The 23,044-nt window shown below is 44.8% G+C and overlaps 2 protein-coding genes across 3 annotated transcripts in view; one reads left to right on the top strand and one right to left on the bottom strand.

Moving 5' to 3' along the window:
- Positions 1-14,301, bottom strand: part of LOC139385575 (ubiquitin specific peptidase 16) — a 35,967-nt gene extending 21,666 nt beyond the window's left edge. Inside the window, exons 1-14 of one of the 2 annotated variants that reach the window (XM_071130748.1) lie at positions 13,623-14,301; positions 13,346-13,459; positions 12,885-12,967; positions 12,605-12,789; positions 11,756-11,859; positions 11,065-11,180; positions 10,557-10,834; positions 10,066-10,164; positions 9,010-9,140; positions 8,775-8,862; positions 8,377-8,452; positions 5,935-6,026; positions 4,581-4,634; positions 3,318-3,500 (exon numbers count right to left, since the gene is read on the bottom strand). In XM_071130748.1, the coding sequence (XP_070986849.1) occupies positions 3,318-3,500; positions 4,581-4,634; positions 5,935-6,026; positions 8,377-8,452; positions 8,775-8,862; positions 9,010-9,140; positions 10,066-10,164; positions 10,557-10,834; positions 11,065-11,180; positions 11,756-11,859; positions 12,605-12,789; positions 12,885-12,939 (1,461 nt within the window). In that variant the 5' untranslated portion in view covers positions 12,940-12,967; positions 13,346-13,459; positions 13,623-14,301. The other variant, XM_071130747.1, reaches the window with a different exon arrangement.
- A 1,122-nt stretch (positions 14,302-15,423) lies between these two features.
- LOC139385574 (RWD domain containing 2B) lies at positions 15,424-21,632 on the top strand. The gene is made up of 6 exons (XM_071130746.1): positions 15,424-15,721; positions 15,861-16,082; positions 16,670-16,737; positions 16,829-17,049; positions 18,708-18,879; positions 19,068-21,632. Exons 1-6 carry the CDS (start codon positions 15,704-15,706, stop codon positions 19,318-19,320), a joined length of 954 nt encoding a protein of 317 aa, XP_070986847.1. The 5' UTR covers positions 15,424-15,703; the 3' UTR covers positions 19,321-21,632.
- Positions 21,633-23,044: the final 1,412 nt, after the last annotated feature.

Genomic DNA, 23,044 nt, shown 5'->3' with positions numbered 1-23,044 from the left:
TCTACCTTGGCCTTAGGGTACCAGAATCCTCCTAACTCTACCTTGGCATTAGGGTACCAGTATCCTCCTAACTCTACCTTGGCATTAGGGTACCAGAATCCTCCTAACTCTACCTTGGCATTAGGGTACCAGAATCCTCCTAACTCTACCTTGGCATTAGGGTACCAGAATCCTCCTAACTCTACCTTGGCATTAGGGTACCAGAATCCTCCTAACTCTACCTTGGCCTGTTTCTTGGCATTAGGGTACCAGAATCCTCCTAACTCTACCTTGGCATTAGGGTACCAGAATCCTCCTAACTCTACCTTGGCCTGTTTCTTGGCATTAGGATACCAGTATCCTCCTAACTCTACCTTGGCATTAGGGTACCAGAATCCTCCTAACTCTACCTTGGCCTGTTTCTTGGCATTAGGGTACCAGAATCCTCCTAACTCTACCTTGGCATTAGGGTACCAGAATCCTCCTAACTCTACCTTGGCATTAGGGTACCAGAATCCTCCTAACTCTACCTTGGCATTAGGGTACCAGTATCCTCCTAACTCTACCTTGGCATTAGGGTACCAGAATCCTCCTAACTCTACCTTGGCATTAGGGTACCAGTATCCTCCTAACTCTACCTTGGCATTAGGGTACCAGAATCCTCCTAACTCTACCTTGGCATTAGGGTACCAGAATCCTCCTAACTCTACCTTGGCATTAGGGTACCAGAATCCTCCTAACTCTACCTTGGCATTAGGGTACCAGAATCCTCCTAACTCTACCTTGGCATTAGGGTACCAGAATCCTCCTAACTCTACCTTGGCATTAGGGTACCAGAATCCTCCTAACTCTAGCTTGGCATTAGGGTACCAGAATCCTCCTAACTCTACCTTGGCATTAGGGTACCAGTATCCTCCTAACTCTACCTTGGCATTAGGGTACCAGAATCCTCCTAACTCTACCTTGGCATTAGGGTACCAGAATCCTCCTAACTCTACCTTGGCATTAGGGTACCAGAATCCTCCTAACTCTACCATGGCCTGTTTCTTGGCATTAGGGTACCAGAATCCTCCTAACTCTACCTTGGCATTAGGGTACCAGAATCCTCCTAACTCTACCTTGGCATTAGGGTACTAGAATCCTCCTAACTCTACCTTGGCATTAGGGTACCAGTATCCTCCTAACTCTACCTTGGCATTAGGGTACCAGTATCCTCCTAACTGTACCTTGGCCTGTTTCTTGGCATTAGGATACCAGTATCCTCCTAACTCTACCTTGGCCTGTTTCTTGGCATTAGGATACCAGTATCCTTCTAACTCTACCTTGGCATTAGGGTACCAGTATCCTCCTAACTCTACCTTGGCCTGTTTCTTGGCATTAGGATACCAGTATCCTCCTAACTCTACCTTGGCATTAGGGTACCAGTATCCTCCTAACTCTACCTTGGCCTGTTTCTTGGCATTAGGATACCAGTATCCTCCTAACTCTACCTTGGCCTGTTTCTTGGCATTAGGGTACCAGAATCCTCCTAACTCTAACTTGGCATTAGGGTACCAGAATCCTCCTAACTCTACCTTGGCCTGTTTCTTGGCATTAGGATACCAGTATCCTCCTAACTCTACCTTGGCCTGTTTCTTGGCATTAGGGTACCAGAATCCTCCTAACTCTACCTTGGCCTGTTTCTTGGCATTAGGATACCAGTATCCTCCTAACTCTACCTTGGCCTGTTTCTTGGCATTAGGGTACCAGAATCCTCCTAACTCTACCTTGGCATTAGGGTACCAGAATCCTCCTAACTCTACCTTGGCATTAGGGTACCAGAATCCTCCTAACTCTACCGTGGCCTGTTTCTTGGCATTAGGATACCAGTATCCTCCTAACTCTACCTTGGCATTAGGGTACCAGAATCCTCCTAACTCTACCTTGGCCTTAGGGTACCAGAATCCTCCTAACTCTACCTTGGCATTAGGGTACCAGAATCCTCCTAACTCTACCTTGGCATTAGGGTACCAGAATCCTCCTAACTCTACCTTGGCATTAGGGTACCAGAATCCTCCTAACTCTACCTTGGCATTAGGGTACCAGAATCCTCCTAACTCTACCTTGGCATTAGGGTACCAGAATCCTCCTAACTCTACCTTGGCCTGTTTCTTGGCATTAGGGTACCAGAATCCTCCTAACTCTACCTTGGCATTAGGGTACCAGAATCCTCCTAACTCTACCTTGGCCTGTTTCTTGGCATTAGGATACCAGTATCCTCCTAACTCTACCTTGGCATTAGGGTACCAGAATCCTCCTAACTCTACCGTGGCCTGTTTCTTGGCATTAGGGTACCAGAATCCTCCTAACTCTACCTTGGCATTAGGGTACCAGAATCCTCCTAACTCTACCTTGGCATTAGGGTACCAGTATCCTCCTAACTCTACCTTGGCATTAGGGTACCAGAATCCTCCTAACTCTACCTTGGCATTAGGGTACCAGAATCCTCCTAACTCTACCTCGGCATTAGGGTACCAGAATCCTCCTAACTCTACCTTGGCATTAGGGTACCAGAATCCTCCTAACTCTACCTTGGCATTAGGGTACCAGAATCCTCCTAACTCTACCTTGGCATTAGGGTACCAGAATCCTCCTAACTCTAGCTTGGCATTAGGGTACCAGAATCCTCCTAACTCTACCTTGGCATTAGGGTACCAGTATCCTCCTAACTCTACCTTGGCATTAGGGTACCAGAATCCTCCTAACTCTACCTTGGCATTAGGGTACCAGAATCCTCCTAACTCTACCTTGGCATTAGGGTACCAGAATCCTCCTAACTCTACCATGGCCTGTTTCTTGGCATTAGGATACCAGTATCCTCCTAACTCTACCTTGGCATTAGGGTACCAGAATCCTCCTAACTCTACCTTGGCATTAGGGTACCAGAATCCTCCTAACTCTACCTTGGCATTAGGGTACCAGAATCCTCCTAACTCTACCTTGGCATTAGGGTACCAGAATCCTCCTAACTCTACCTTGGCATTAGGGTACCAGAATCCTCCTAACTCTAGCTTGGCATTAGGGTACCAGAATCCTCCTAACTCTACCTTGGCATTAGGGTACCAGAATCCTCCTAACTCTACCTTGGCATTAGGGTACCAGAATCCTCCTAACTCTACCTTGGCATTAGGGTACCAGAATCCTCCTAACTCTACCTTGGCATTAGGGTACCAGAATCCTCCTAACTCTACCTTGGCATTAGGGTACCAGAATCCTCCTAACTCTACCTCGGCATTAGGGTACCAGAATCCTCCTAACTCTACCTTGGCATTAGGGTACCAGAATCCTCCTAACTCTACCTTGGCCTGTTTCTTGGCCTGTTTCTTCTGTTTCTTCTGCTGGTACTTGCTGCCAGTAGGAAGGTCGTCGGAGTCACCGTTGGTCATGGAGACAGGGCTGGGGCTGTCTCCGTTATTATATTTCACCTCAGTACTAGCCTTCTGGTTCCCCGCTCCTTTCTTCTGGCTCTTCTTCCTGTAGGCCTGAGAGACCGCGGCAAACCATGACGTTAAGCAGTAGAGCATAACGGTAACACGGCATAACATGACGCAACACGGCATAACATGACGCCACACGGCATAACATGACGCCACACGGCATAACATGACGCCACACGGCATAACATGTAAGATAAACAGCTGGGCTATGCTCAGAAGATAAACAGCTGGGCTACGCTCAGAAGATAAACAGCTGGGCTACGCTCAGAAGATAAACAGCTGGGCTACGCTCAGAAGATAAACAGCTGGGCTACGCTCAGAAGATAAACAGCTGGGCTACGCTCAGAAGATAAACAGCTGGGCTACGCTCAGAAGATAAACAGCTGGGCTACGCTCAGAAGATAAACAGCTGGGCTACGCTCAGAAGATAAACAGCTGGGCTACGCTCAGAAGATAAACAGCTGGGCTACGCTCAAAAGATAAACAGCTGGGCTACGCTCAGAAGATAAACAGCTGGGCTACGCTCAGAAGATAAACAGCTGGGCTACGCTCAGAAGATAAACAGCTGGGCTACGCTCAGAAGATAAACAGCTGGGCTATGCTCAGAAGATAAACAGCTGGGCTACGCTCAGAAGATAAACAGCTGGGCTACGCTCAGAAGATAAACAGCTGGGCTACGCTCAGAAGATAAACAGCTGGGCTACGCTCAAAAGATAAACAGCTGGGCTACGCTCAAAAGATAAACAGCTGGGCTACGCTCAGAAGATAAACAGCTGGGCTACGCTCAGAAGATAAACAGCTGGGCTACGCTCAGAAGATAAACAGCTGGGCTACGCTCAGAAGATAAACAGCTGGGCTATGCTCAGAAGATAAACAGCTGGGCTATGCTCAGAAGATAAACAGCTGGGCTATGCTCAGAAGATAAACAGCTGGGCTACGCTCAGAAGATAAACAGCTGGGCTACGCTCAGAAGATAAACAGCTGGTAAAACGTAGTCCTCATCCATCATGGATTGACAGCATGTTTTTCGTGATGATGTCATACATCCACTAGGGCACATGTTGTTTTCATGATGTCATATCCAGCTAGTGTAGAAAAAGACAAACCTGTCATCATCATCATTACCTGGTCTGAGACAGGAAGGGACAGATCCAGAAACATCTCCTTGACCAAAGAAACCTAAAAAAAAAAAAACAACAACAACAAATCAACAACGACAGACATGTAGCATATGTATGGGTTGTTGTTAAGGGGGTTGGTGGTAAATCGGTGTTCATAGGGGATGGATGAGGCGGCAGGGTAGCCTAGTGGTTAGAGTGTAGAGGCGGCAGGGTAGCCTAGTGGTTAGAGTGTAGAGGTGGCAGGGTAGCCTAGTGGTTAGAGTGTAGAGGCGGCAGGGTAGCCTAGTGGTTAGAGTGTAGAGGTGGCAGGGTAGCCTAGTGGTTAGAGTGTAGAGGTGGCAGGGTAGCCTAGTGGTTAGAGTGTAGAGGTGGCAGGGTAGCCTAGTGGTTAGAGTGTAGAGGTGGCAGGGTAGCGTAGTGGTTAGAGTGTAGAGGTGGCAGGGTAGCCTAGTGGTTAGAGTGTAGAGGTGGCAGGGTAGCCTAGTGGTTAGAGTGTAGAGGTGGCAGGGTAGCCTAGTGGTTAGAGTGTAGAGGCGGCAGGGTAGCCTAGTGGTTAGAGTGTAGAGGGTGGCAGGGTAGCCTAGTGGTTAGAGTGTAGAGGCGGCAGGGTAGCCTAGTGGTTAGAGTGTAGAGGAGGCAGGGTAGCCTAGTGGTTAGAGTGTAGAGGAGGCAGGGTAGCCTAGTGGTTAGAGTGTAGAGGTGGCAGGGTAGCCTAGTGGTTAGAGTGTAGAGGAGGCAGGGTAGCCTAGTGGTTAGAGTGTAGAGGAGGCAAGGTAGCCTAGTGGTTAGAGTGTAGAGGAGGCAGGGTAGCCTAGTGGTTAGAGTGTAGAGGAGGCAGGGTAGCCTAGTGGTTAGAGTGTAGAGGAGGCAGGGTAGCCTAGTGGTTAGAGTGTAGAGGTGGCAGGGTAGCCTAGTGGTTAGAGTGTAGAGGCGGCAGGGTAGCCTAGTGGTTAGAGTGTAGAGGCGGCAGGGTAGCCTAGTGGTTAGAGTGTAGAGGTGGCAGGGTAGCCTAGTGGTTAGAGTGTAGAGGCGGCAGGGTAGCCTAGTGGTTAGAGTGTAGAGGCGGCAGGGTAGCCTAGTGGTTAGAGCGGTGGACTAGTAACCGGAAGGTTGCAAGTTCAAACCCCCGAGCTGACAAGGTACAAATCTGTCGTTCTGCCCCCTGAACGAGGCAGTTAACCCACTGTTCCTAGGCCGTCATTGAAAATAAGAATTTGTTCTTAACTTACTTGCCAAGTTAAATAAAGGTAAAATAAAAAAATAAAATAGTATCGTTCAGTTCATGGCTTTTTTTTTGCTCTGACAGTTGGTGTAATCGGATAGAAACCCGAAGCGGGAGTGATTTGAACTGTACCTACCGTCTTGCATTGCTGACACATGACCGTGCTGGTCATCTCCCCACCAAACACCTGGTCTACGAAGTTACTAGGAGCTCCCTTCTTCTCATACTCTGGAACAGGCAAACCACAACATGGGATAACGAAGGATAGGCACAAGGGACGTATTGGACTAGGGTCGCCTGGGAGAGTTACCTAGGCTATTGTAAGAATATTTGGAAGATAAATACACAAAAACGCAGAGGACTAACGGTCAAGAGGGAGTTAACGATCAATGGGTCAGAGACAGGGGAATGTGTCTAGGCATTGAGCCTGAAACAGGATACTTGCCATTTGGCCATTGGCCCAGTTTTATTACAAGGAATTCTAAATTGGTCAACCACAGGCTAGGGTTGGGTTATAAAACTACATCCTGTCTCTTTGTTCTGTGGAGAGAATCACTGAGGACAGGGGAGAATGAACATCTACCTCTCAGCATAACATATATGATTTGTCCTCTTTGAATAAACCCATTTTTCTCCCCCTGATTTGCTTTGGGGTCTGTTAATGAAGAGTAACATCAACTGGTAACACTAACTACAATGGTATGTAATATACTCTAGTATGCAAGATGTCCAAATTCATGGACTATCAATCTAATCAAATGTATTTACAGCGCATTCGCAAAGTATTCAGACCCCTTCACCACATTTTGTTACATTACAGCCTTAGTCTACAATGGATTACATTTTTTTTTCTTCTCATAAATCTACATCACAATACCCCATAATGACATCACAATACCCCATAATGACATCACAATACCCCATAATGACATCACAATACCCCATAATGACATCACAATACCCCATAATGACAAAGAAAAAACAGGTTTTCAGAAAAGTTTGCAAATGTAAAAAAATACAGAAATACCTTATTTACATAAGTATTCAGACCTTTTACTATAAGACTTGAAATTGATCTCAGGTACATCGTGTTTCCATTGATCATCCTTGAGATGAGGACTCCAATCAAGTTGTAGAAACCTGTGGTAAATTCAATTGATTGGCCATGATTTGGAAAGGCACACACCTGTCTATATAAGGTCCCACAGTTGACAGTGCATGTCAGAGCAAAAACCAAGCCATGAGGTTGAAGGAATTGTCCATAGAGCTCCGAGACAGGATTGTATTGAGGCACAGATCTGGGGAAGGGTACCAAAACATTTCTGCAGCATTGAAGGTCCACAGGGGCCTCCATCATTCTTAAATGGAAGCTGTTTGGAACCACCAAGACTCTTCCTAGAGCTGGCCGCCCGGTCAAACTGAGCAATCAGGGGAGAAGGACCTTGGTCAGGGAGGTTCTTGATCACTCTGACAGAGCTCCAGAGTTCCTCTGTGGAGATGGGAGAATCTTCCAGAAGGACAACCATCTCTGCAGCACTCGACCAATCAGGCCTTTATAGTAGAGTGGCCAGTCGGAAGCCACTCCTCAGTAAAAGGCACATGACAACCCACTTGCCAAAAGGCACCTAAAGGACTCTCGACCATGAGAAATAAGATTCTCTGGTCTGATGAAACCAAGTTTGAACGCTTTGGCCCGAATGCCAAGCGTCATGTCTGGAGCAAACCAGACACCGCTCCTCACCTGGCCAATACCATCCCTACGGTGAAGCATGGTGGTGGCAGCATCATGCTGTCGGGATGCTTTTCAGCAGCAGGGACCGGGAAACGAGTCAGGATCGAGGGAAAGGTGAACGGAATCGAGGGAAAGATGAACGGAGCAAAGTACAGAGAGATCCTTAATGAAAACCTGCTCCAGAGCGCTCAGAACCTCACACTGGGGCGAAGGTTCACCTTCCAACAGGACAACAACCCTAAGCACATTGGCAAGACAACACAGGAGTGGCTTCGCGACAAGTCTCTGAATGTCCTTGAGTGGCCCAGCCAGAGCCCGGACTTGAACCTGATCGATCATCTCTGGAGAGACCTGAAAATATCTGTGCAGCGACACTCCCCATCCAACCTGACAGAGCTTGAGAGGATCTGCAGAGAAGAATGGGAGAAATTTCCCCAAATACAGGTGTGCCAAGCTTGTAGCATCATACCCAAGAAGACTGGAGGCTGTAATCGCTGCCAAAGATGCTTCAACAAAGTACTGAGTAAAGTTTCTGAATACTTATGTAAATGTAATATCTTTTTTATATATATATATATAAAAACTAGCAAAAATCTCTAAAAACTTGTTTTTGCTTTGTCATTATGGGGTATTGTGTGTAGATTGATGAGGGGTGGGGAAACAATCGAATCCATTTTGGAATAAGGCTGTAACGTAACAAAATGTGGAAAAAGTCAAGGGGCCAGAATACTTTCCGAAAGCAATTTATAAAGCCCTATTTACGTCAGCAGTTGTCAAAAAAGTGCTTTTCAGACACCCAGCCTAAAACCCCCAAAGAAGCAGCAATGCAGAACCCCTTAGCCTTACCCTTGACTAACTTCTTCGATTGTTCCGCATCTCTTCCATGTTTTTTCAGTGCTTCCGATATTCCAGAGTTCAGTCTCTGGAGAATAAAAAATAACACAAATGAATGATACAGGTGTAATATATATATATATATATATATATATATATATATATATATAAATGCTACAGCAGAACCGGTTTCCATTTAGAGGAGAAAGGGAAATCTTATTTGGAGGGCTAGGTACACATCCTGTTCAGCTAAATAACCTTAATAGCTTTACATCTAAAATGTCCAAACTAAAAGATGTTGAATTATAAAAAGAGATCATTTAATCACAGTTAAATCTCCTGTGTGTCCGTAGTCTATTATAGGTTACAAATGTACCAGGAATGAGATCTGGTAAAACACAGTCTTATACTTTCATCTCCTCGGCTCTCATCCCATCCAGCAAGTAGCGAAGAAGCTCCTGGCTATCCTGCTGCTGGAACCCTTTAAAGCGTGCCGCTCTGGGGAGGGGGGGGGGGGGGGGGGGGTGCGAGAGCGATTAAAAAAAATAAAACCTTTCTGATGTAAGAGTGCTGATTTCAACAGAAACTTCACTTGAAGGCAGAACTCTAAAAAAAAAATACATTTAAAAAAAAAATACTACTCACTTTTTGCAGACCTGACTGAAAAGTTCTCTCGGGGTGACCACCCCCTTCTTAGTCTCCTGGATCTCATTCAGGATCTGACACATCGCCACGGTCAGAGACCCCGGAGGACCTAGCTGCACCAGGATGGGTTCCTGGAGGAAACAGCATCATCAGCAACAACAACAACAACAGAACAGGGTATTCCGTTGAAGTATAAACTAGACTTGGCTGGGGGGGAGGGGGGGGGGGTCAGTCAGGAGAAAACGTTTAGTTACGGTGTGATCTACTGAATCTCCAGGTTTAGTTCATTAGGATCTCTATTAGCTACTGCACATGCAACAGAGGTACAGAACAGTAAGGTGAGGAGGTCTAACAGGAGAGGAAGGGGAACCTACCAGGTCTGAGGAGACTCCAGGTGAGGAGGTCTAACAGGAGAGGAAGGGGAACCTACCAGGTCTGAGGAGACTCCAGGTGAGGAGATCTAACAGGAGAGGAAGGGGAACCTACTAGGTCTGAGAAGACTCCAGGTGAGGAGATCTAACAGGAGAGGAAGGGGAACCTACTAGGTCTGAGGAGACTCCAGCTGAGGAGGTCTAACAGGAGAGGAAGGGGAACCTACCAGGTCTGAGGAGACTCCAGGTGAGGATATCTAACAGGAGAGGAAGGGGAACCTACCAGGTCTGAGGAGACTCCAGGTGAGGAGGTCTAACAGGAGAAGAAGGGGAACCTACCAGGTCTGAGGAGACTCCAGGTGACGAGAGGTGAGGAGATCTAACAGGAGAGGAAGGGGAACCTACTAGGTCTGAGGAGACTCCAGGTGATGAGATCTAACAGGAGAGGAAGGGGAACCTACTAGGTCTGAGAAGACTCCAGGTGAGGAGATCTAACAGGAGAGGAAGGGGAACCTACTAGGTCTGAGGAGACTCCAGGTGAGGAGATCTAACAGGAGAGAAGGGGGAACCTACTAGGTCTGAGGAGACTCCAGGTGAGGAGATCTAACAGGAGAGGAAGGGGAACGTACCAGGTCTAAGGAGACTCCAGGTGAGGAGATCTAACAGGAGAGGAAGGGGAACCTACCAGGTCTGAGGAGACTCCAGGTGAGATGGTGACACTGGTCTTCTCTTCAGCTGTCACCTTGTTGATGACCTGTCTCAACATCTGTGTCTGAGAGAGGGTCTGCAACAGAAACATGGAGAACAATGGTTTATTACTAATTACTATAATTCTGAACTAAGCCTACTAATAAATAGCAATAGTAACAAGCTGAACTGTCACATTCAGACCAAGGCTGTGTATGTATACCAATCGGGCTCTGGTCCAAAGTAGTGCACTATATGGGGCCCTATAAGCTCTGGTCCAAAGTAGTGCACTGTATGGGGCCCTATAAGCTCTGGTCCAAAGTAGTGCACTATATGGGGCCCTATAAGCTCTGGTCCAAAGTAGTGCACTATATGGGGCCCTATAAGCTCTGGTCCAAAGTAGTGCACTATATGGGGCCCTATAAGCTCTGGTCCAAAGTAGTGCACTACACCATGTAGCCATTTCAAACACAGCCCAAGGTTCCTTACCTGAACAACAGAGTTGAAGAAACAGGTGTTTCCAAGGTTACTGAGTCCTCTAACTGACAATGCACAGCTGTTGACTCCTCCCACTGCACCGCTGCTGGCTCCTCCCACGGCCTTCTGTCCTCTAGGTAAACTGCTGCTCTCTTTCAAACCATTTTCTTTCTTGCCGTTCTTCTTCTGGTTTTCTTTCGGTTGTGTCACTGTGTTCTCTTCCTTCTCTTCTGGCTTGGTTTCCTGTGGCTCTTCTATCATGCTGTCCTCCAGCTTCACTATTGAATGCTCTGAGTCAATCACAACATAATATCATTACAATACTAGTCAAATCTGATGCTAATCTAATCATGTAGTCGTATTGCGGTAGAATTCTGTGAGAATTGATTGACTGATTTAATTTGACCATTCAAAGTAGAAAGCTGTTCCAAGCAGAGACAACATTACATACATTAAAAATTATCAAAGATAATGACACACTAAAGCCCAACAGGAAACGTAGTCTAGATATGGGACTCACTTCTCTGTGGACTTTGTTTCCGGGGCTCAGACAAGGCCTGTTTCTTAATGTTGTTCACCAACTGAGCCAGATGGCCTGTTTTAGAGTACTGGACATCATCATCACAGATGTAACACCTGTATCATAAGACCACACAGGACAATGGTCAGGGATGGGGGGGGGGGGGGGGGGTGATGTTTTGACAACAACAAAAAACAACAAGCGCACTGTGTAGTGTAATGTGGTAAAACACACTTTAAAATTATAAAATGTTTTTTTGTTATCATGGTTCTAAACTTTGACCCAGAGTTTTGCCTGGTCAACTCACGCAGTCAGGTAAAACTCCTTTCCCTAGTTATTGGACCCGTCACCAAGCTTTTATTCAATACCATTCACAGATCCTTGTGTACAATATGTCCTTCTTCTACATGTGCAGTCTTCAGTGAGAGTGATGCAGGGTCTGGAGTTTACCCTGACCACGCAACTTTCTCAGGGAAAAACTCTGTGGTCTCTTTTCTTCTGGTCGCGGGACATGGTCAGATAAACCTCCTGGACCCAGTATGATAAGAGGAACAGGCCTCCGTCCCAAATTGCACCCTATTCCCTACATCTTACACTACTTTGGACCAGAGCCCATACGTAGTGCACTATGTAGGGAATAGGGTCCCATTTGGGACGCATGGCTCGCAGACACAGTGTTCTATTGGCTCACCAAACGCTCCAGTTGTCCAGGCTGAGCACCAGACAGTGAGGGTCTGACCGAGGCTTCTCGTAGTGCTTGATAGCATGCTGATCCTCAGAGGTACGCCCACACCCCTGGCAAACCAGAAAGACTGTTCGTCAGGTACATTTCACACACACACACACACACACACACACCTCTACAATTGTTCACCTAATACATTTTCTGTACTATTGGTTAGAGCCTGTAAGTAAGCATTTCACTGTGAGGTCTACTACACCTGTTGTATTCGGCATTTCACTGTAAGGTCTACTACACCTGTTGTATTCAGCATTTCACTGTAAGGTCTACTACACCTGTTGTATTCAGCATTTCACTGTAAGGTCTACTACACCTGTTGTATTCAGCATTTCACTGTAAGGTCTACTACACCTGTTGTATTCAGCATTTCACTGTAAGGTCTACTACACCTGTTGTATTCAGCATTTCACTGTAAGGTCTACTACACCTGTTGTATTCAGCATTTCACTGTAAGGTCTACTACACCTGTTGTATTCAGCATTTCACTGTAAGGTCTACTACACCTGTTGTATTCAGCATTTCACTATAAGGTCTACTACACCTGTTGTATTCAGCATTTCACTGTGAGGTCTACTACACCTGTTGTATTCAGCATTTCACTGTAAGGTCTACTACACCTGTTGTATTCAGCATTTCACTGTAAGGTCTACTACACCTGTTGTATTCAGCATTTCACTGTAAGGTCTACTACACCTGTTGTATTCAGCATTTCACTGTAAGGTCTACTACACCTGTTGTATTCGGCACACGTGACAAATAAACGTTGATTTGATATCTAATATATTTAAGGAACCTTACTCGGTGCCCGCATTTTAAGCACATCCATATCGTTGGTGTTTCGCTCATCTCCTCTGATGGAGCCTGTACAGCGGCAGCCGACTCTTCACCCCTACAGTCTTGGCAGCTGTTACAGGCGGAGTCTACCCCAGTCTTCTTCAGGAAGCTGGAGTCTACACCTTTACGGATATGGTTGCACGACGGACCTGCGGTGAGAGGGACACACCAGAGAGGAGTTAGGCTAGTTCATGGTAGCTAATAATGACATTGTATTTGTGAGTGAGTGAGGGAGAGACCCTACCAGTCAGGTCTATCACTTCGTCCTCTCTAGGACCTTTCTGCCTCCTCTTCACCATCTTGTCTGGAAGACTTTAGACACCTGACCTAGACAGAATGAGTCATCATCACAAACTGCAAGTTAGCCAGAGAGGAGTGTAACGTTAGCTAGCAGTTTCATGTTACTCAGTTAATTAAATATAAACCTTCTGACTTGAAGAAAAAAAAACTGTAGTTAACTTAACGTTACTACCTAGTTGTCATTTATAGGAACAGATTTAGCTAGCCTACTTATAAGCTGTGTAACGCTAGCTAGTTAGTTAATAAGAAAAGTCATTGTTACTGTAGCTACCATTACCGTCCACGGGCGTCTGTCAAGCATCCACTACAAATGTTTTGATTCATGTATTTGGATAATTGCAAGAAAGAGATCACACAATAAATAAACATACCCAGTGACTAAATAGGTACCCGTCACCAACCTACCCGGCAGAGGAGCGCTTTTTGTGAATCACAGTCGCCCGTTTCGTTTTCCCTTCTTTGAGTAAGACTCCAAACTATACATATCTCTGTGCCGAGTCCACATCTATAGCTAACGACCTTCAGGAAGAAAAAAAAATACACCAAAACTACACAAAATTATAACTATCCATATTTTAAAACAATAACATCTTAAGCCAGTTGCCACATATACTTGAAAAAATAAGAAGCGCTGTGGTGGTGGTGTACGGCCACCGATAGAACAATGAGACAGATATTTTACCGGATGTATAAATGTGAAGCATCCGCTTGGTGTTTCCTTCCAATATTCTTGTGAGAGGAAGCCCACTGGCCGGCAGTGCGAGAAGACTTTGGCCAACATTCAGCAAATTCTCATTGATAAAACATTTGATTTCAATAGTTTTCTGTTCCCAAAACTAAATCTGTTATGAACAGAGTGGACTAAGTTTTGTAGACTACCCTTTGCGAAGAAAAATAAAATTAAAATAAAAACAAAGTCGAATTCAAGTTAATGCACACGCGCACTTCATAGAGTAGGCGTTCCCTAACGGAAATATGCAGATAATGCTAAAACGCGCCAATAGGATCTCTCTAGTTCTGCCCACCTCCTTGCTTGTTCCGCTCAGTGTGACTAATTTGTTCCCATTGGAAACGACAGGCTGTGGTCTATCTTGGTATAGTTATACATCTTTGGTAGCACTGTGAAGCAAGGTTCTGAATAGAGGGGGTACAGCTACGACCGGAAATGACTATTCGTAGCAGGTTAAAATAGCATTTTAACTAAACCGAACCCTTTTCCTAACCTTAACCTAATTCAAATCAAATGGTATTTGTCACATACAACAGGTAACAGACCTTACACTGAAAGGCATATTTACAAACACTTAACCAACAATGCAGTTCGCCTGACCTGCCATGTGAATTATCCTAACCTTATGCATACATTATCCTAACCTACTACGAAAAAGTAACTTCCCCGAAGTCGGCAAGAATAGCTAAGTACTTCCGGGTCACGGATTTGTGGAATTCTTCAGAATAAGAGGCTGTATACTTTGTAAATTATTAATTACAGCGAACATTGTGAAATTTGCAAAGTGATCGATATTTTATACTAGTTATCATACAAATGATAATACAAAATATTTATTAGATATGTTTTTATTATTATTTTCACGTCTAAATGGTGAACAATGTTTTTTTATTGCACAGAGTTAAACGTTTGCTGTACATTGTGTCGCAATAAAAGGGGGTACATTCTACTCCGGAGGCTTCTAGTTTCCAAATCCAGATTTGACACCCCGAGGAGCGTCGCTGCTAATTTAACAGCCCCTTAATTAAAGAGTGGCGAATCCGTTTAAATCTAATTGGACATACATATAAATTTTTATAACAACCAAATACTTTTAATAACTAAACCACAGCCTGTCGTTTCCAAAGGCAATTATTAGCATTAGTGACTCTGGTGTCCCTTATCAAGACCAAACTTTGGGAGGCCAGATGTGGTGCAGTTAATGACACCCTCAAGTGGTCACCGACGGGAATGGTTCAATTTATAAAACAGGAAGTTTGGAAAAGAATACAATTCGAAATAGATAAGGGGGGCATTGCATCAGTAAAACAGAGATGGAAAGGGATTTACCCGTCATTGTAAATGTTTTTATAACCGATATATAATTGTATTACATAGGTACAATTGAAATGTAAACTAACCCTTTGTAGATATTTGATATACACTGAGGTTTATCCAGAGTGCATTTTGGCATATGTATATATTTTTATTTATATAATTGTTTGTATTGTTTTTGGAGATTGTTAGAGGCATGTTAATCTTGAATATAGTCCAATAATACTGGTCAGGTTCTGCAGAACAGCACTTTTTTTTAGGAGTTTTGATATTCTTATATTGTTACGGTACTTTTTGATACTGTTTGTAAGTATCCATGTTATGTACAACGTTATGCACTAAATTTGTAATTGTATTTGAATGTGAAATTAAAATAAAAATTATTTTTCAAAAAAAAATATATATATATATCTGTCCCGGCGTACAGCCGATCTAGTAGGTAAATGTATCCGGGTCGTTAGAAACGCCACGCTAGCATCGTACACTAATCGTAGGGATTTTAAATAATTATATTTGGTAGTGTGTTAAATTGACGTGGTGCAAATAATCACCGATTCCCTCTCACATAATCGGATTTCTGTCCAACTAGCCATAGATAGTTAGCAAAAAAAAAATTGGGTCGATTTGCAACTAGCATACTGATGATGGCTGACAACGAATGAGTTTGGGTCCTCCGCCATGGAAAGCATGCTGTTATCTGTTCGGTTTATCAAGAGAACATGACACTCCCTGTGATGGTGACGTGTAACTTAACGTTCTTTCAATCTTTTTGACATCTGCATGTGCTGAAATAATCACTGCCCCATATGTCCTCATAGGCTAATTCTGAACAAGGAGTCTTAATAACAACAAGGCTATAACACGTATTTTCTGCAGGAATCGTCGAACATTATGGTCCACCTAGAGCAGGCGGAATCTCACCTGGCTGAGATCGAGCTACTCTCCAGTATGTACCCCGGTGAAGACGAGCTGGTGATTACTGACCAACTAGCTGTGGCTGAGCTCAGGGAGTATGTGGAGGGAGCAACAGATACCTATCCTCTGTCCAGACCACACATCCTCATCAAACAGAAGCTGGACACTGACACTGTGAAGGGGGTAGGTTAAAAGCACAGCACATGATAATCATTCTACATTCACTTGGCATGGCTGACTCACTCAGCTGAGGCCATATTTTTATTTAAATTGAATTTATCTAACCTTTATTTAATTAGGCAAGTCAGTTAAGAACACATTCTTATTTACAATGACGGCCTGGCAAAAGGCCTCTTGCAGGGACGGGGGCTGGGATTAAAAAATAATATTAATATAGGACAAAACACACATCACAACATATAGAGCAGGGGTTTTCAACTATTGCCATACGAAGTCCAGAGCCTGCTGGTTTTCTGTTTTACCTGATGATTAATTGCACCCACGTAGTGTCCCAGGTCTAAACCAGTCCCTGATTAGATGGGAACAATGAAACAATGCAGTGGAACTGACTTGGAGGTCCAGTTGAGTTTGAGGGCTATAGGGTATAGAAACACACAACCTGACAACCATTATATTATATTCTACATTCACTGACTGTCATACAGTAGCCAGGGATATCTATAGACTTGGATCAGCTTACCAATATGTACGGCATTTTTATATTTATTAATTTAAACATGAATTACCTTCCTTTGTCCTCTTCCGCTCAGGTGAACGTGACCATATCTTGCACCTACTCATCTGACTACCCTAATGTCTTACCTGAAATAGCTGTACGGTAAGCCAGATCTGTAACCCTATAGCCTTAATAGAATTGTCTGAAGGACACAAATTAAGTTGTTTGAATTGAGTTCTCCCCCCCCCCCCAGGTGTCCTGACCTCAGCCGATCCCAGCAGGCCCAGCTTCACTCAGACATGAACGCCTACCTCTCAGAGACCTGCCGTGGAGATGTCTGCGTCCTCTCTGCCGTGGAGTGGGTGAAAGACAACGTACACCTGTACCTGACCGACAAAAGCACATCATCATCATCAACAGCAGCCCCTGGCAAGAAAGAGTCTCGGTCTACCTGCTCATCTCCACAGCCCAAAGGTGTCTTTATACCCGGTGAATTTATTGTACAACATTATTTTATGTATGTTTCTGCGAATGTTCCAAATAACAACCCTTAGCACTTTGGAATTTTGACAAATCAGTAACTAAAATGTACTGTTAGGTTCTAAAATGAACCTAAAATGAACCTATTAAAACTCAGACGATTAGTAAAGCTAAAACCAAGTTTATTCACCCTATTGGGCATAAGACAAAAGACATTTCACACAACCCTTTCTCCTCCTACACATCTGTACAAGCACTGATATTTAACCCTTTCTCCTAGGCTGAGCCTCCTCCTACACATCTGTACAAGCACTGATATTTAACCCTTTCTCCTAGGCTGAGCCTCCTCCTACACATCTGTACAAGCACTGATATTTAACCCTTTCTCCTAGGCTGAGCCTCCTCCTACACATCTGTACAAGCACTGATATTTAACCCTTTCTCATAGGCTGAGTCTCCTCCTACACATCTGATCAGAACCTTAGTGATATCTGTTCTTCCTCAGACCTGACCTCTACCCCAAAGTGCTCACTCCTCCCCAACTCACCGCTGTCATGTTGACTCGTACCAGACAGTGTCTCTTTTCCTCCCATAGGATCCCTGATGGCTAACAATAACATAATGTACACGTCCCCTCTCTCCCTCAGTTTTTTTTTAAATTTTACCTTTATTTAAATAGGCAAGTCAGTTAAGAACAAATTCTTATTTTCAATGACGGCCTAGGAACATTGGGTTAACTACCTGTTCAGGGGCAGAACGACAGATTTGTACCTTGTCAGCTCGGGGATTTGAACTTGCAACCTTCCGGTTACTAGTCCAACGCTCTAACCACTAGGCTACCCTGCCACCTCTACACTCTAACCACTAGGCTACCCTGCCTCCTCTACACTCTAACCACTAGGCTACCCTGCCACCTCTACACTCTAACTACTAGGCTACCCTGCCTCCTCTACACTCTAACCACTAGGCTACCCTGCCTCCTCTACACTCTATCCACTAGGCTACCCTGCCTCCTCTACACTCTAACCACTAGGCTACCTGCCACCTCTACACTCTAACCACTAGGCTACCCTGCCACCTCTACACTCTAACCACTAGGCTACCCTGCCACCTCTACACTCTAACCACTAGGCTACCTGCCACCTCTACACTCTAACCACTAGGCTACCCTGCCACCTCTACACTCTAACCACTAGGCTACCCTGCCACCTCTACACTCTAACCACTAGGCTACCCTGCCACCTCTACACTCTAACCACTAGGCTACCCTTCCGCCTCTACACTCTAACCACTAGGCTACCCTTCCGCCTCTACACTCTAACCACTAGGCTACCCTTCCGCCTCTACACTCTAACCACTAGGCTACCCTGCCGTCCTCTACACTCTAACCACTAGGCTACGCTGCAACCTCCACACTCTAACCACTAGGCTACCCTGCCGCCTCTACACTCTAACCACTAGGCTACCCTGCCGCCTCTACACTCTAACCACTAGGCTACGCTGCAACCTCTACACTCTAACCGCTAGGCTACCCTGCCACCTCTACACTCTAACCACTAGGCTACCCTCCTGCCCAGTGACATGAATAAGTACATTTCATATTTTCAGAACCCAACAGTTTATATTATTGTAATGTATTATTATTATTATAGAGCAGTTCAGTCGCCTGTGGATCTACAGCCACCACATCTATAATAAGAGGAAGAGGAAGAACATTCTGGAGTGGTCCAAGGAGCTGGATCTGTCAGGGTTCAGTATGCCTGGCAAGCCTGGGATCATCTGTGTGGAAGGCCCTCAGTCGGCCTGCGAAGACTTCTGGGCCAGGTAGGGTTATACATGTGTAATGTGTTGGGGTTTTTTGGAGGGGGGGGGGGGAGACTCTCCATCCATTCAACCTTAACATTTTTTTTTTCAATAGGAATAGCATTAGCATCAGACTGTAATATAGCATGTCACCATGTGTGTTGGTGTATTCTAAAGCTTCTAGAACACTCTCCTCTGTCTGTTTCCAGGTTGAAGGTTCTAACCTGGAAGAAAATCATTATTCGTCACAGAGAGGATGTTGCCGTGGACAGTCGGAGTGCTGAGGCCAGCGTGGCAGACAACACGGATTCCCTCCGTAGGTTCACAGGGTTCGAGGAGGCCATGTTTGATCCACACGGGAACAGAGGAAACCATATGAACCTGGGCCAGCTCTATCAGTACCTCAACGAGAGAGGATGTGGAGACGTCTTTCAGCTTTACTTTGGAATTGAAGGAAGGTAGTATAGCTGATAGGATAGGGTTGGTCCCATAACTGTTGGTTGTACCCAAATTAACCAATGCAGGAATCAAGTACCCAAATTAACCAATGGCAGGAATCAAATACCCACATGAACCAATGGCAGGAATCAAGTACCCAAATGAACAAATGGCAGGAATCAAGTACCCACATGAACCAATGGCAGGAATCAAGTACCCACATGAACAAATGGCAGGAATCAAGTACCCAAATGAACAAATGGCAGGAATCAAGTACCCAAATGAACAAATGGCAGGAATCATGTACCCAAATGAACCAATGGCAGGAATCAAGTACCCACATGAACCAATGGCAGGAATCAAGTACCCACATGAACCAATGGCAGGAATCAAATACCCACATGAACCAATGGCAGGAATCAAAGGATTTGCACATTAGATGATGCATTCTCAGTAGGAGCCTAGTATGCTTTTATTTATTTACTGCATACATTACTAAACAGTTTGTTCTAAATAGTACGATTAGCACAATATGTTGTTTCAGTAAGTATGTAGTATGCAAGACAGATTTTGGACACAGCCATTGTCTATGGGGGTTATTTTTGAATGTTAAAGAAATCTGCTTTATACCAAAATAATCTACATGTTGAGCTCAAACTACAGAATACAGACACATTATCCACAAAGTCCTTAAGTACAGAACACAGTTGCTTCTCTGTAGAATCCCTCTGACTGTTCTTAGCCTGACGCTCACCAACCAATGTAGCACCATAGGAGTCAGGGACAACAGACATTAAGAGAGAGGTGCAGCTAATCCACACAGAGATGAGCCCACAGCTAATCCACACAGAGATGAGCCCACAGCTAATCCACACAGAGATGAGCCCACAGCTAATCCACACAGAGATGAGCCCACATCTAATCCACACAGAGATGAGCCCACAGCTAATCCACACAGAGATGAGCCCACAGCTAATCCACACAGCGATGAGCCCACAGCTAATCCACACAGAGATGAGCCCACAGCTAATCCACACAGAGATGAGCCCACAGCTAATCCACACAGAGATGAGCCCACAGCTAATCCACACAGAGATGAGCCCACAGCTAATCCACACAGAGATGAGCCCACAGCTAATCCACACAGAGATGAGCCCACAGCTAATCCACACAGAGATGAGCCCACAGCTAATCCACACAGAGATGAGCCCACAGCTAATCCACACAGAGATGAGCCCACAGCTAATCCACACAGAGATGAGCCCACAGCTAATCCACACAGAGATGAGCCCACAGCTAATCCACAGAGATGAGCCCACAGCTAATCCACACAGAGATGAGCCCACAGCTAATCCACACAGATGAGCCCACAGCTTATCCACACAGAGATGAGCCCACAGTAAAGTGAGAATGGTGGTTGGCTGGGGGGGTTTTACTGAACCCCTTCTCAAATACAGGCCTTGATGTCTAACCCCTACTGGAGTTTATCCTTCCCCTCTAAACACAGATTCAGAACCTGTGACACCAGGTAGGGGGAGGAAATCCCTAACTACCAGGGAGAAAAGACAACCACCAGTGTGGATACCATTGCTCAGATTTGTGTACGCCTGGTTTCCACACCTTGTCTCCATCAGCCCCTATTTTCAGAAGCGTCGGCTCCAAATCCTTTGTCCAGGATCACCTGAACAGGTGGGATGGTAGATTGAACCATAGTAGCAGTCAAACGCTGAAACACGAAGTGAGAATGGTTTTACAGATTCGTCACAAGTCTGATCAAACTTCTTATTTTATGCATTCTACAAGCAAAATACAAACAAACTCATGTAAAATATATCCAACGATAAATAAGAATAGGGGTGGTAAATGACGGAGTTTAAAAAAAATACTCAATGGTGCTCGGATAGGGAATTACTGTGCTAATGGCTATGAATGGTTTGTCCCGGGAGATGAGTAACCTTGCCTGAGAACTGAAAACGTATGTTAGCTCCCTGAGCCAATGTCTTGGCTTTGGCACGGTTCATCATGTCAAATACAGTACGAGTTGCACCCGTATAATGATTTTGTAGATACAAACGATGTTTGAGGATAAATGCAACACTTGCAAGTGCATAACGCGTGTGTCAATAAATACAACACTTGTAAACATGTCAATTGATATGTGAATAAATTCAACAGGAATTGCAAGCATGCAACTACATTTGAAAATGAATACAACTCATTTACTAAACTTGCAACTGGTGAATCTTCTGTGAATCAAAACTACATTTTGCGCTCTTGAGTTTTGGCACTAGTTCAGCGACTAACCTCTGCCAAAAGTTTTGTAGCTGCAAACAAGCATCCGAGAATAACACGAGGTCTGGTGGACCAACCGGGAGAGGCGTTGTCATTCTTACACGTGCTTTCACGTTTCACTGGGTTCCGGTCTGGAAGCATGCTTTCACGTTTCACTGGGTTCCGGTCTGGAAGCATGCTTTCACGTTTCACTGGGTTCCGGTCTGGAAGCATGCTTTCACGTTTCACTGGGTTCCGGTCTGGAAGCATGCTTTCACGTTTCACTGGGTTCCGGTCTGGAAGCATGCTTTCACGTTTCACTGGGTTCCGGTCTGGAAGCATGCTTTCACGTTTCACTGGGTTCCGGTCTGGAAGCATGCTTTCCATTGTGCTAAATATGGATCAAATGTGTTAAAATGACGAGCTAGCTAAATGATATTCACAGAATTTGAAAGCTACGACATGGCGTTACTGATGAAGAATTAAAACTAGTGGTTCCACATAGCATAACCGCTACAAAGCTGGTGCAAGCTATCCAGCCTCTTTTCTATTGGCACAACATGTCTGTTTAGCGAGGGAGCTATCATTAGAGCCTTCTGGCCACCCTGCATCTTGTGGTTCTTACTTTGTGTAACAGAGCAATAGGTCTAGCTATGTACTTGTCATTTCTTACTAAATGACAGCTGTAGCAGAGATATTATAGAATGGAGGAGATAGGAATCTCTTTGGACAATAAATGGAGGAACGTGTAACGCCCCATTCAGCAGACTGATTAATGGCGTTCGTGGTCATGATGCGTCACACCTTTGCTAAGATCAGTAACGCAATCCTTTTCATCAAAGTCAAGGGTATGAGTCGAGAAACCTGCCTATTATCCTCGAAAGTATGTAATGTCACGATTTTAAAAGCTATACGATATTACAGAAAACAAGTTAATTATCTCACATCTAGGAAAAGTGATATCATGTACTTCTTCTTGTAACTTCTTCTTCGGTAGGGTTCGTTGGCAGCTGGCATCCAACATTATGGCGCATTACCGCCAACTAGTGTACTGGAGTGTGGGCGACTGTTTCTAATGGCGACGTTCTCAGTATACTCTTTAAACTGATTTCCTGGTTCCCCTTCATGCTGGATCTCAGTCTCTCTCTCTTTCCCTCTCATACTGACCACACTGTATCAATACATACTCCACCATCTCTGTTTCCAGGCAATAATCACACTTTCCTATCACATTTAAAGATGTATTCAACCGACTGTGTCCCCACCCTTAATCTTGTAAAACAAATAGCCTCTCCTCTTCTGTCCCTTCCTGCCGTTCTCCCTGACTTTCCTCTGTACTTGAAATAAATGGCTGCTCTTTGTGTCTCTATTCCACTGCTCCTGCCATCTCTGCACCGTCACAAGCTAGCATCATGTCCATATCAGACGTTTAGCCTCTGCCTACTACTAAGTACTTGTGTAACAGTATAACTTTAGA

The sequence above is a fragment of the Oncorhynchus clarkii genome, chromosome 27 (genome assembly GCF_045791955.1).
Source record: "Oncorhynchus clarkii lewisi isolate Uvic-CL-2024 chromosome 27, UVic_Ocla_1.0, whole genome shotgun sequence".
In the NCBI taxonomy this organism is placed as follows: domain Eukaryota; kingdom Metazoa; phylum Chordata; class Actinopteri; order Salmoniformes; family Salmonidae; genus Oncorhynchus; species Oncorhynchus clarkii.
The sequence above is the reverse complement of the archived record's forward strand: the minus strand, read 5'-3'. Positions and strand labels throughout refer to the sequence as shown.